Raw genomic sequence first — 14,504 nt, 5'->3', positions numbered from 1 at the left:
GTTTCAGTTAGGTGTATCTGATCATGTCTAACTTGATGTGTCTGAGTATAGTTCCTCAGTGTGACCGCTGGAGGGCAGTGAACACACATGTCAACCGTCAGCTGCATTACGGCGACGTGTATCCGGAAACCTGAGTGTTTGCTGCCCTCCGGTGGTCACACTGAGGAACTACAGTCACACTGTCAAGTTAGACACGAGCACACGGTGACACTTCCGGTTAACATTTCAAATTAAGTCTGAGTGACTTCAATTCAGATATTTATTGTTTTTATTTATATGTTTTGTTTTTATTTATTTATTTTTGTTATTTTCCATGAAAGTATATATATCTAGAATTTCATAAATACTACAAAATATACATATTTCAATAATAATAATCATCATTATTATTATCATCATAAATTTGAATTTTTCCAATTGAATCATGCGGAGCTTTAATCTCAAACTGTGACTATTAGAGAAAAGATCATGATGATGCAATTTACTTTATTTCTTCAGTTTGGTTGCTTTGTGTGTGTGCGTGTATGTGTGTGTGTGTGTGTGTGTGTGTGTGTGCGTGCGTGTGTAGTCAAAGTGTTCCTCATGTTGTGAGGATTCGCCTCCCTTATGGGGACAAAAAGCAAATCCTCTTGACGTAAATCATTAATTTTAGGGTGGAGACTTGGTTTATAAAGATAAGGTTAGTTTAGGGTTATATTAACGTTAGGGTAGAGTTAGGGTTAGGCAAGTAGTGGTTATGACTAAGGTTAGGATAATTCTCCAGGAAATGAACGTAAGTCAAAGTAATTTCCTCTGAAGTGATGTGCGCGCGTGTCTGTGTCTCTGGCAGAAGACGAGCAAATCAGTTTTTATGAAAAATGTCTAAAAAACAACATATGATAACATATAAAATAACAACAATAATAATATATAAAATAATATAAATAATATTTGATTTGATAATAATGAGAGAGAGTGCGGGTTTGTCTGGGTGTTTGTAGACAGTAGAGGGCGATAGAGAATCCGTGTCTGGAACATGTAGGAAGGTCTGACACTTAATGACAGTAAAGAACATAGTTGGAATATTTCTGTGTTTTGTAATCTGCATCTGAAGACTTCTAAGAGCTCACTCATTGTTTTGCACCTGTTAATGTGTCGCTAAATGACGAATGAGGTCAGATTTTAGATGTAATTTTCAACAAGATAAACACAATTAAAATGTGTCTAATAAAGATGACATCATGTGTTTTGAATGAAAGGACCCGCAGAAATGATTAAATGTAAATTCAAATGTTATGAGTCTGATGGGTTCAAGACAATTGTTCTAAACTGTAGAGCTGAAATAATTAATCATTAGTTAATAGCCAGTTTAATAATCGATAAATCATTTATTCTTTTTTTTTTGGCAAAAATGCCAAATATCTATCAGTTGCAGCTTCCAAACTGTGAGTATTTTCTACTTTTTTGTTATTACTCTGAGTTTTTGACTGCTGCTTTTGAAGACGTCACCATGAGCTGTTGGTGAAAGACAATTTTCACTATTTTTCAGACATTTTATGGACCCAACGATTAATCAAGTAATTGGCAGATTAACTGATAATGAAAAAATGCTGCATCTCTACTGTTTAACTCTATTGGTATGACGAATCCTGCTGGCTCTTGAACGCACCATAAACTGTGTTGTTTATTGTATCTATTTTCCAGTCCAGGATCTTTTGGGCATTAGGACCTGGGGACCAGCCTCTCCCTGCCTGCCTCAGGGGTGTGTGTGTGTGTGTGTGTGTGTGTGTGTGTGTGTGTGTGTGTGTGTGTGTGTGTGTGTGTGTGTGTTGGGCGGTGCTGATGATGCATTGAAAAAGAACTTGGATCTTTGTGTTCAACTGGTTTTTCAGACTTGTGGAAGTGGGAGTGCCCTCCGTCCGTCCTGTCTGAAGAGTTGCTTCTCTCTCTCTCCTCTCAGTGTGTCTTCACCTCTCTCTCTCCTCTCTCTCCTCTCTCTCTCTCCTCAGAGCAGCAGAAGTCTCAGTAAGTGGCTCCAAACTTTCTCTTGTTTTTGTCTTAATGTGTCTGTAAAGTCTGAACGCAGGTCTGATGTGTGTTTAGTGAACTGTCGGTCAAGTGTGAGCTGGTTTAACAAAGTGTGTGTGTGTGTGCGTGCTGAAACATGACACTGTGTAGATTATCTGAAAGTATAAATGGTTTACATATTATCCAGTTTTGTCTCCAGTGGTGGAAAAGTATAAAAACATTGTAGAATAATCCGTTCCTGCACTGAAACTTGACTAAAAGTAAACAGTAACTTGAGTGAATTTTTAATTATTGACATATTAATGTGTAAACAGCAGGTCTGGGAGGAGCCAACTCATTATAATGTTGGGCAGGAGTACAGGAAGTATTCAGATCCTTTACTGAAGTAAAAGTACTAATACAACAATGTGTACTTAAGTTTTAAAAGTAAATATAGTCATTATGCAGAATGGCCCCCTTACAAAAGGATTATAATATATATTTTGCTTTTGGATCAGTAAGTGATGCATGAAAGTGTAAAGTGGAGCTGCACTTTATATTCTATAAATATAAATAAATATATATAAACTATATATTTATAGAAATATAAACTATAAAGTGGCAGAAAATGATGTAGTCAAACTAAAAGTACAACTACTAACTTTGTACTTTAGTAGAGAGATTGAATAAATGTATTTAGTTACTTTCTATCAGTAAATGGATGTTAAAGCTGTTGTGATGCTGTTTGCAGGTTAAAATGATAAAAACATACTGAAGTCACTTTAAAGTTATAAAAGTAATCTGACTGTGTGACTGTATCAGAAACAGTAGATTTTACGTCACCTTGTTCATATTCTTTATTTGTTATTTTCATAGCTGCGTTCTTCAGTCAATATTTTCATGTCTGGTGCAAAATGTTTGACATATTTTCCCCCAAAATTCAGCTTTTGAAAACTTTGGGATCTTTACTAGAATTTGAAATAAAGTTCTGTGAGTTTCTACTTCAGGTATTTCAATTCAATCTATTGATTATTTTTAATGAACTGTAGTCTATAAAACGAGAGTCCAGAGGGACGTCCTCAGATTACTAATCTAGTTTGAGTAAACAAAAACACAAAAACACAAAAACAGTCCTTCAGGTTCTGATATCAAACAAACTTCTGATTGATTGATTAATGACGCTGTCAGAACTGTTATTAATTAATGTTGTGTTGAGCCAATAATTGTTTCAACCAGGGCTGCAACTAACAATTATTTTCCATTATCAATTAATCTGCCATTGACTTTATCGATTAATCGATTCGTTGTTTGGCTCATAAATTGTCAGAAAATGGTGAAAAATGTCAATAAGTGTTTCTCAAAATCCAAGATGATGTCTTCAAATGTTCACAACTCAAAGATATTCAGTTTACTGTCACACAAGACTCAATAAACCAGAAAATATTAACATTTGAGAAGCTGGAATCAGAGAATTTGGAGATTTTTTTTCTTAAAAAATGACTCAAAACGATGAATCGATTATCAGAACAGTTGGTTTTAGTTTCAACACTAAAAAAAGAAAAGATTTTATATTTCTAGAAGTTAAAGTTTTGTGTGTCAGGGCTGTGAAGTGTGTGTGTGTGTTCATTAAACTCTGTTAACTAATGACTTTGTCTATACAGATGGAGTTGTTTCTCTCGGCTTTATTTCTTGTTCAGTAAACAGTCAAACTGTGTAATTATCTTCTGTCCCTGACGTTTTCACTCTGTCTCTCTGTATCTGACAGACAGCAAAATGTTTCTGGCAAAGAATCTGATCGGAGGGATCATAAACATTGTGGGGTGAGAACACAGAAGATTGCTTTTTTTACTCTTTTGATAGAGCTAGGCTAACAGTTTCCACCCGCTTCCAGTCTTTGTGCTAAGCTAAGCTAACCAGACACACATTTTGACTCGTATTTTTCCTTCAACAGCAACATCGACCCCTCTCAGTTCATTCCTTCAGACCCTGTAAGTATAAAAGCTTTCAAGCCTGAAGTATTGATTAGGACTTCTTAAACAAATACTGTATATCTAATATAATGTCCAACAGATCATCTATGTGTTATATTAAAAAACATTATTTCACATTTTACTCATTTATTCAGTTGAAGTGACTCAGACTCACAGATCAACAGTTTGTCTGCTCTGACATTTTTTAAAATTTAAAACTTAAGTTAACTTTTTTAACCTAAGTTTTAAGTAAAAATAAAGACAAAAAAACTTCATATGTCCACCAAAACAAATCTACATCTTAATAAATCAGTATATCTGTTATGAAAATCTAATTTGCTGTTGATCTTTTACAAAATAAGTTGATTTATGTTGGAAATATTCTGAGATGGCGTCAATCCGCTGAAATATTTCTTCACTTGTTCTATAAAAATTAGACTCAATAACAGTAAAAATGTCTTCAGACCCCATTTAAATGGACCAGAATCATCAGAATTTACAGGATTTAATTATAACTAAATAAATAAGTCATAAATTAATGAACTGATTGCATTCATTGATGTTGTAAGAGCTTTAGGAGGGTTTAATTTAGTTTGATTTGTTTTCCTAAATTAAAAATATAACAAATAATCAATACATGACTCTTAAGAACTGTCTGTGTCAATTGTCATCATAACAATTGAGAAACTCTGTAAATGAGGTTTAATTCAGCCTCGTTACTGCATCTGCTGTCAGATTTCTCTCAGTGGAAGATTTCATGAGTAAACAAACACTGAGTTTTCGAACTGCACAGGAGGAATGTGTGTGAGCGTGAACTAACACTGGCTCTTTTGTGCCTGCGTGCAGCCTCCTCCTCGCAGACCTGTGAACTTCGCTGAAGCTCATGAGAACGATGAGGAGAAACAGTTTCGGAAGGTTTTCAAGCAGCTGGCTGGAGATGTGAGTTCACAACGTTCATGTTTAATGTTTTAACGTGTTCTGTTCTGCTCTGTCTGCTCTGTCTGTGTTCACACTGAGGCTCCTTTTAACTCCAAATTACAGATTCTGTGTTTCCTTTAATCCCACTAAATGTCATATTGCACTGTTACCACATACTTTATAAGATAAGGACTTCAACAAAGTTTAGATAGAAACAGAATACATATATACATATAAAAAAATGAAATAAATGTAGCTTTACAAAAATGTCTTTTTATGCCTCCATGTTGGCGTTATGTTTTCGGGTGAACGCGATATCTCAGGAACGCCTGGAGGGAATTTCTTCAAATTTGACGCAAATGTCCACTTGGACTCAAGGATGAACTGATTAGACTTTGGTGGTCAAAGGTCAAAGGTCAAAGTCACTGTGACCTCACAAAACACACTTTTGGCCATAACTCAATAATTCATATGCTAATGAGGACCAAGTTTCACACCAAAAATGATGAAGTGATGACATTTTATATCAAAAAGGTCAAAGGTCAGCTTCACTGAGATCACAATGTTCTGCAAAAACACTTTTCTGGCCCTTATTCAACACCGTAACTCAGGAACATAAGGGGAGATTGTGACCATATTTCACATTTGTTTGGATACTATATTGTTGACACTAATCTTGGTTCCCACCTTCAAACTGTGGTGATTGTTTAGATCTTCTGTGCTTCGGGGTTGAAGATGTGTGTGTGCATCAACATCCATGTCTGAAGCTTCGTCCGCTGTCATGCCTACAACTTTATGTTCTATCAGAATCAGCTTGAGTGGCGAAAACATGTGAACACATACAAAGAAAATACACTTAATAACTTTTATTAAATTCCTTCAAAGTCTTCACTACAAATATTATATGAGTCTGGACAGACAAAACTTTTAATAGACCTGTTTAATCACAGAACTATGACAGAATAATTACTGGAATAATAAGAAGTTTCAACTTTGTTGTAATAAACTGAAATTTTATTTTCATGGTAATCAGTTATTGCGTGTCAAGCTGAGCCGACCGAACTCAGTCACTGTCAGTGTGAATCAGATAAGAGGAAGGGCAGAGTTATTGGAACATAGACAAACTTTTCATCAGTGGAAACCTCCCAAATGGTAGAAAAACACAAGTCCAAATGATCACAACCCGCCAAAAACAACATTTACCGCCCAATTAAACAGAAAAAAATAGCAGCAAAAAACACCCAATCTGGCTTCACAGGTCAGGACTGAAACATTCAGTCCATCGGTGTGTGGATTTGAACAGGTTCAGCTACAGCTGTAAACACATCTACTGCTTGTTTACAGTCTGAGGGTCACATGACTGCTGGCCTCAGAACAAACCACACAGACTTTGGTCTTTTCTGTGATTACAGTAGAATGAGTTGTTTACATCAGTCTCTAGTGTTCGGTTGGTTTTGGCTGCTCACGGACAGAATCTCGCTAACAACCAATCAAACATCTTAGAAATATGCTGGTTACATTTTGGTGGTTTATAGCAAATAGCTGCCATTCCTCACCATGTCCCCGAGCTCTAAACTTTAATTTCAGAGCTCGTACAACAAATGTTCCTTTTGGGATTTGCTGAGAAGATTCCAGATCTATGTAAAACAGGAAAAACACATCACAGAACAAAATTACCTCGTCTATTTGAGACCCCTCGTTACCAGTTATCTGAATAAGTTTAGAGGGCAGAAGAGATAAAATAATCTAGTAACTCCCAAGTCTGAAAAAAACAACAATTTTCAAAACAAAAGATCTAAATAAGGGAAAATATGCAATACTTTTAATGCAGAAAGTATTTTAAATAGTGTTTGCATACTTTACTTTCTGAGGTAAGGATCCGTGTTGTGACTTTCTACCTTTCAGTCTCTGTTTAATCTGAAGGCTGACTGTTTTATTACTCGTCACATTCAAACTTATCTATCTGCATTTGCAAGTCTTCATTCAGGTCTTTGACGGTCTGTCAGTCCTGCTTTTCACCTGATCCTTCATCTCTCGCCACACCTTGTCTACCTGCTGTCGACCACATTCCAAACTCCACCCTCCCTCCGCCATCCGATCCTCTTGTCTGTTTCCACTCTTTTGTCTGGTTTATCATCTCCCCGGGCTGGTTCTGTAGCTTCTACCAGTAGAATTCATACCTGTTCTCAAATATTCAGTCTCTGGAAAGAGAGAAAAATATTCCATCCTGCAGAATTGGTCCAGAAAAGAAAGAAAGACTGAACAAACATCATCTTACATCAGCCAGGAAGCTGTAACCAGTAATGTTATTTATAGCCTAGTGAATTTTAAAAAAAAGACAGCAGAGAAACCTCCAGAGAAGAAGTCATTTTTTAATCGTAGCTGCTGTTTTGCACGTTGCAAACTACTTTTATAAATGTTTTATTACACTTAAAAGCTTTAAACACAGCGCAACACATTCCTAATCCCACTACTGTTGTCTTTAAGCTTCATCAACATAAAAACAGTGATGCTTGTTTTGTTAATTTACAGTTCCTTCTTGAATTTTTGTGACTTAAACTGTCGCCGCACATGACACAGTTATACATTGAGGGTGGAGGTGGCAGATAAAACTCACAGCCTCCGCTTTACATATCAGCTGGATGTCACACAGAGTGTCTTTTGCCAGCAGAGATAAACAGTGAATCCATTTATTGTGTCCTCAGACACACATGGAAGAAGCAGCGGAGTCGGCCTCAGGGTGTGTTTCACAGAGAGAGACGGAGCTCTTTCTCTGCATTCCTGCCATTGTCTGGCAGGGCGGCACTCATGCTGCAGGGGCGTTGTGTTTGTGTTCATATGTGTGTGTGTGTCTGAAGTTTTTCTCTGACTCATCAGAGGGGTGTGAGCACCAGTTAGACCAGAACTCAGCCAGCTCTCAGAGGGTGAATTTACTCTCGATCAACCGCAGTAATTACGATGATGATGAAGAAATTTATGTTGTAGTAAAGCCACTGCCTCCCGTCTCACCTGGCTGTGCTCCCAGTCAGTCTGTCTCTACTTGGCTCTGCTCTTCTAACTCCTGATCGTTCTTTCCAGGAAACTTCCTGTTACCTTTTAAAGGCACAAACCTTGATTGTGTCATGACAGCACCTCAAATATCGAGGTTAAAGTTATGCTATGCAAGATTTGTTGGTTGGTGTTTGTAAACACACGGCATTCAAAGTTGGCCCCTCCTCAGCAGAAAGAGAGAGAGTGCTCGAGCGAGCTAGAGAGTGAATGAAGAGAGAGGGAGCGGCGCTGGCGAGGACGACGCCGTGAATCAAAGAAATAAAACATTATTTTCTGATTGTTTCATGGGGGTTATTCTCTAAAGCACAAATAAACACACCCACACCTTTGCATAACCCTGCAGGAAGGTGCAGCATACCTGTGTCCTCCGCGTGTGTGTATCTCAGTCCCGCCCTCGGTCAAGCAGACACACACAGACCTGCAGCTCTTTATACATCCATGACACAGAGACAGAGAGCAGAGCGGAGCAGAGAGCTCACATCCTGCATGCTGTTATTATTGACTGGGGGGCTACACACCCACTGATGAAAGGTTGATGCCCAGAAGTGTCCTGAACACAGCAAAAATAATAAGAAAATAATAAATTACAGGCAGAGAGCAGAGTCTCTGCAGATACATGTACTGCCACGCACTTCTAGGGGGTCATAAGTGATGACTGAGAGGGATTACCGTTGTGTGAGTCAATAGATGGACATCATGACTCATGGACTTGAAATCACTTCCTTGTGATCATGAGAAAACAAATTAAAGCTTTCATTTTTGCTAGATTACCCTCTGGCTTTTTTGATTTCAGTTGAGTTAATCTTTGCTCTCGTTGTTTTTTTTTAAAGCAAAAATAGTTTCAACTAAAATTAGAAATAAGTTAATAAATGAGGTAAGATGTTGCTTCACAGTGTTTTGGCAAACTGTTGTTGGAAACAGTGAGGAAGTCTGAGAGTGAGTCAGAAGCTGGAAAAATATGAAACAAACAAAAAAAAGGAAAGAGCTTTAGTTTGAGTCACACACACACGCAGATGCTGCTCACCAGCTGTGATTCATTTTTTGAGGTTTCCTCTTTGAAACAAAATATTGAGAACATCCCTTCTGTTGTGTGTGTGTGTGTGTGTGTGTGTGTGTGTGTGTTTTAACAGGACATGGAAGTGAGCCCCAAGGAGTTGATGGACATCCTCAACAAAATCATTTCCAAACGTGAGTCTGGTTATATTTTTCTCATAATACATACATTTGTTTCTGTATAGAGAGATGAGAAATGCTCTGATCCATAGACATACACTTATTTTTTTCCCGACCATTTGTACTGTATCTCTTACTTTTTACAACTTCTCATAATGTGTCTTAGTAATGTATCTTCTGTCAAGGTTTAATCAGTTGTTGATGTTGATGTTTTGCTTCAGATGGAAACCTCAAGACCGATGGTTTCAGCATCGAGTCCTGCAGGAGCATGGTCGCCGTCATGGACGTATCCTTCCACAAAATATAGTGCAAACACAAGACAGTGCTAGTTGCACTGAATAACATATCATTATTAGTAGTAGGTAATAGTAGTAGTGGCAGTTAGTAGTAGTATTAGTAGTAGCAGTAGCAGAAGCAGTATTAGTAGTAACAGTGGTAGTTGTAGAAGTCGCAGCAGCACTAGAGAAGTAGTACTTTAGAAATAGATATGGTAGAAGTAATAGCAGCAGTAGTAGTGGTACTACTTGATGTACTTGTTACAGCAGTAACTACCTTTATTTGAAAAGTTACAAATGCTTGTGTCAACAGTGTCACAGCTCTTGTAAATCAGATTTTTTTTAATATCTACTTAAAAGTGATTTCATTAGTTAGTTACAGCACTAACAAAAGTAGTTATAATAGTATTAGATTTATTAGTTACAGTAGTAGTAGTATTAGTAGTAGTAGTAGCTGTAATAACAGCAGTAGTAGAATTGGTATTGTACAGCAGTACCGGTAGCAGTTACAGTAGTATTTACTCTAGTAGATGCAGCACTATAAGATGCAGTAGTTAAAGAAGTAATGGTAGTCGTAGCAGTTACAATAGTATTAGATGCAGTATTTACATCAGTAGCTGTAGTTTTATTGACAGTAGTAGTAGTAGTAGAAGGAGGAGGAGGAGGAGGAGGAGGAGGAGTGACATTAGTATTTGGTGTAGTAACTACAATAGTAGTATTAGTCATCTCAGGGCACTACAGTAGTAGTTACAATAGTAGTAAAAGTAGTAATTACAGCAGCAGTAGTGGTAGGTACAGTAGTAATTACAGTAGTAGTAAGAGTAGTAATTACAGCAGTATTAGCTGTGAGAGGTACAGTAGTAGTTAACAGTAGTAGTAATAGTAGTAACTACAGCAGTAGTAGTGGTAGGTACAGTAGTAATTGCAATAGTAGTAATAGTAGTAATTTCAGCAGTAGTAGTGGTAGGTACAGTAGTAATTACAGTAGTAGTAGCTGTGTGAGGTACAGCAGTAATTACAGTAGTAGTAGCTGTGTGAGGTACAGTAGTAGTTAACAGTAGTAGTAATAGTAGTAATTACAGCAACAGTAGTGGTAGGTACAGTAGTAATTACAGTAGTAGTAATAGTAGTAATTACAGCAGTAGTAGCTGTGTGGTACAGTAGTAATTACAGTAGTAGCTGTGTGGTACAGTAGTAGTTACAGTAGTAGTTACAGTAGTAGTGGTAGTAATAGTAAGAGCTGCAGGATGCTGCTGTTTTGGATTTGGTTTGGAAGCGCTCTGTATTAATCAGACAGTAAAACTCTTGTGAATATAAAATGAATCTATTATAAACTACTGCAGGAGCTTTCAGTGTGTTCTGCACAGAGTTCTGAGTTTGACCTTTGACCCCGCTCCCTTCAGAGTGACAGCACAGGGAAACTGGGCTTCCACGAGTTTAAATACCTCTGGAACAACATCAAGAGATGGCAGGTCAGTTCACACATGGGCGGTCTTCTTCCTGTCAGGAAGAGATGAAGTCAGAGAGAAATCTGTGGAGGAAAGATTCTTCTTCTTCTAGTTTTACTTTACTTAATGAAGTTTAACCTCAAAGCCTTTATTTAGCTTTATTTTTTAACATAAACAGAAATTAAAAGGAGCAGTTGTACAGACCTAACATAAAAGAAACATAAACTTAAACCCCATCCAACTGCCCCCACTCCTGAGTCACAAACGTCTGACCTTTGACACTCAGTAGATACACAAAAACATTCTAACATCAAGCACAAATTAACTTAAACAATTAAATTGCTTATTTATCTATAATTTGTTTGTTGTTTGTTGTTCTCCAGGGTATCTATCTGTCCCATGATGCCGATCGTTCAGGTGTGATTGGCTCTGACGAGCTGCCGCGTGCCTTCAAGGCTGCAGGTAAGAAACACTGCCCAGTGTGTATGACTCATGTTGTAGGACATAAATATGTTTACACATTGTGGGGACAAAAAGCAGGGTGGAGACTTGGTTAAAGATTGAGTTTAGGGTTCAAATTAAGGTACGTTTCCAGGAAATGACTGTAAGTCGATGTAATGTCCTCTGAAGTGGTGGAAACATGACGGTGTGTGTTTGTGTGTGCAGGTTTCCCTCTGAATGAGCAGCTCTATAAGCTGATTATCCGTCGCTATAGCGATGAGCACGGCAACATGGACTTTGACAATTTCGTCGGCTGCCTGGTTCGACTGGACGCCATGTGCAGTGAGTCTCTCTTCCTCCTCACCTTCCTCACTCTCTCACCCTCCCTGTTTTCAGCAAAAATACAATTCATTAATCCTAATTTAATGCTATTTAATGTTTGTAATGATGGAGCACTGTAATGGCTTATCAGGTGCAATGTTTAAATTAAATATCCAAAGAAAAGTGGACAGTGTTGTCTAGACGTTATCATATTTCAGGCTTAATAGATAGATATTACTGTATTGGCCCAAATACAAGACGACTCCCGCTTTTCTAACAGCTGTTTTTGGAAAAATACTTTTTGAAGATACAACACACTTTTATACTTTTAATCCAAGAAGAGAGTCCTCATCCTCGATGGCTTTTCTCTTGTCAAAATGAAATAATATCATTAAAGCAGAACATAAAGCCTACATTTGTGTAACTTGTCTGTCAGTCACACACTCACATTCTCTCCTGTCAGACTCTTGGAAGCGGTCAAAATTATTTTTCTCTGACAGCATTTTTATGACTGTTTGTCTGTTTGAGATTAAAAACATCTGTGACTTCAGTCATTTTTGGCAGAAACTCCAGACACTGACTCTAACAGACTCACTATAAACAGACTGGAGGAAATATGCTAGCCTAGCAACATCATGGCTACAAACAACCCATAATGCAACATTCTCTTTAGGAGCAGGTGTTACATTCAGAAATGATCTCTCATCTTGTGAACATATAATTGTTTGTCCTTGAATATAAGATGACCCCTACCACCACCACAGTAATATCAGATACAGCTGTGTCATCCTGCAGTACAGCACATGCAGATCATCTCTTTTGCGGCGCTTTGTATCAATTTTGCAACAAAATGTAAAGATGTTCATCATATAATGTCACTTACATTAAAGACAATCTAATCTGTGAAGTCAGAACTTTAAAAGCACAACCATCTGTTTTTAGTTATGAATCTTTTTGATGGTGCTCTTCAAAATGTGCAATAATCAATATTCACTTGTTTCAGTTTGAGTGGGATCAAATACTGGTGATGCTACATGATGTGTGTGTGTGTGTGTGTGTGTCCTGCAGGAGCCTTTAAGACTCTGGATAAGGACAACAACGGCTCCATCAGCCTGGACGTCAAAGAGGTAAAACATTGTTTAGTTCTGTCTCTTGAGTCTATTTTAATCAATATAATCTTTAATTTGATCATTTTGCATGAATTCCAATCAGATGAAGTCCATGTAGTTTTAAATGTGAAAGTACATTTTTATAACTCTGAGATAAGAGACTTGTATTGATGAGACAGCAGAGACAATATGCAGTTTTGAAGAATGGATAAATATGTGCACATTTATTGGTTTGCAAATATTTACATTTTGTTATTATTTCAATGAAAAGTGGAAACGAGGAGCAATAGTAACATTTGCTTCAGAGATGAGCATAAAAAGAAGTCACAGAGGACTAATGAGACATAAACAACAATGTTTGTTATCATTTTGAGAATTCAGTATCTCTCAGCATGTGACCAAGATGGTTTATATATAGATTTAACCTGATTGGACACAGGTTCGGGTCCCAGAACGAGCTCCACCTTCAATTATGTACATTTGGCTGCTGATATCAAAAGTTTGTTTATTTTTTAAATTTAATTGTTACTTTTTTTACACCATGTGTTCAAATCTTTTCTGACTTAGATTGATTTATTACTCATATTTCTACATTAACATGAAATTGCTCCTACAGATTGATGGATTGGTTGCATCCTATTGATTAATCATAGAGGTTTATGTTTTTAAATATTGTTAATCATTTGGTCACACGCTGATTATATCTGATGAAGATGTGATATCGAAACATCTTTTTGTCAATGCAATTTATGTGACGAAATCAACATCATGTAGCTGTTTGACAGTCATAGAAGGGTTATGAATAAATATTAACATCATATACATGTAGAATAGAGAAGAAAGAGAACATTAAAATCTACATAAAATGTTATTTTGTTCACATCTGCACACTTCTTCTCTCTTTCTGACTCTGTTTCATTAAAATCAAATTCTTTATCGACATAAAAAGCAAAACTATCCAAGAGGAGAATATAGAGATAGATAGATAGATAGATAGATAGATAGATAGATAGATAGATAGATACTGTGGCACTAACACTCTCTCTCTGTCTCACAGTGGCTTCAGTTGACGATGTATTCATGAAGCGACGGAGGGAAACTGCTCTGCAACAAAAAACTCTTTTTTTTTCACCTCATCCCTCTCATTCCAAATTACATCTGTATGTGCTTATGGACGTGCAATAGTGTTTGAAACCCTCCAATCTTCATGGTAACGGGACCAAAACGTCAACATAGAGGTAAAGACAAGGGAAGAAGAAACAAACTGAAGAAGATGCTCCTGTTGCTCCTTCCTGCTGTTGCACTCTCCTGCTGCTGCCAGGCGGCGGCGCTATAACATCCCCATGTCATAGATATCTATATATTTTGTTCCTGCAAAAAAAAAGTTCTAAGGGTGAAGCTGTTCATGACATTGATTTGAATGTTTAAAGGAATAAAGTGACATAATTGACAGTTTTGGGTTTGAGCCTTTATTTGTCTGTGATTTTCTATTTTCATGCAAGTTGTTTTTCTCTATATGGGTTCAGAAATGTTAGTGACCACTGCTCAGACTATCTGACCAATGCTTCTATTACTTCCTGTTTGGCAGGAAATAACATCCAGGTAGGAAGTGGTTAGAAAAAAAAACAAACTTTCTTGCACTGATTACAGTCTGGATCACTTCTGCATCAGAGGAGACAGAAAATTCTTGAATATATGAATGAATGAATATATTTATGCTGCTCATTTTATGTTTTTACTGATGCCTATGAGACTGAGACTGGATTAGTACATTTGTGGTTGTGTCAATGTAGTTAGACACATTGCTTTCCC

The 14,504-nt window shown here is 37.1% G+C and overlaps 1 protein-coding gene across 1 annotated transcript; it reads left to right on the top strand.

Moving 5' to 3' along the window:
• Window positions 1-1,126: 1,126 nt before the first annotated feature.
• capns1b (calpain, small subunit 1 b) lies at window positions 1,127-14,144 on the top strand. The gene is made up of 12 exons (XM_067595508.1): window positions 1,127-1,153; window positions 1,872-2,004; window positions 3,752-3,806; window positions 3,938-3,974; window positions 4,803-4,895; window positions 9,056-9,113; window positions 9,320-9,384; window positions 10,777-10,845; window positions 11,205-11,283; window positions 11,488-11,604; window positions 12,652-12,710; window positions 13,750-14,144. Exons 1-12 carry the CDS (start codon window positions 1,142-1,144, stop codon window positions 13,774-13,776), a joined length of 804 nt encoding a protein of 267 aa, XP_067451609.1. The 5' UTR covers window positions 1,127-1,141; the 3' UTR covers window positions 13,777-14,144.
• The last annotated feature ends 360 nt before the right edge of the window (window positions 14,145-14,504 follow it).

Source organism: Thunnus thynnus, chromosome 7 (genome assembly GCF_963924715.1).
Source record: "Thunnus thynnus chromosome 7, fThuThy2.1, whole genome shotgun sequence".
Taxonomy (NCBI): Eukaryota; Metazoa; Chordata; class Actinopteri; order Scombriformes; family Scombridae; genus Thunnus; species Thunnus thynnus.
The sequence above is the reverse complement of the archived record's forward strand: the minus strand, read 5'-3'. Positions and strand labels throughout refer to the sequence as shown.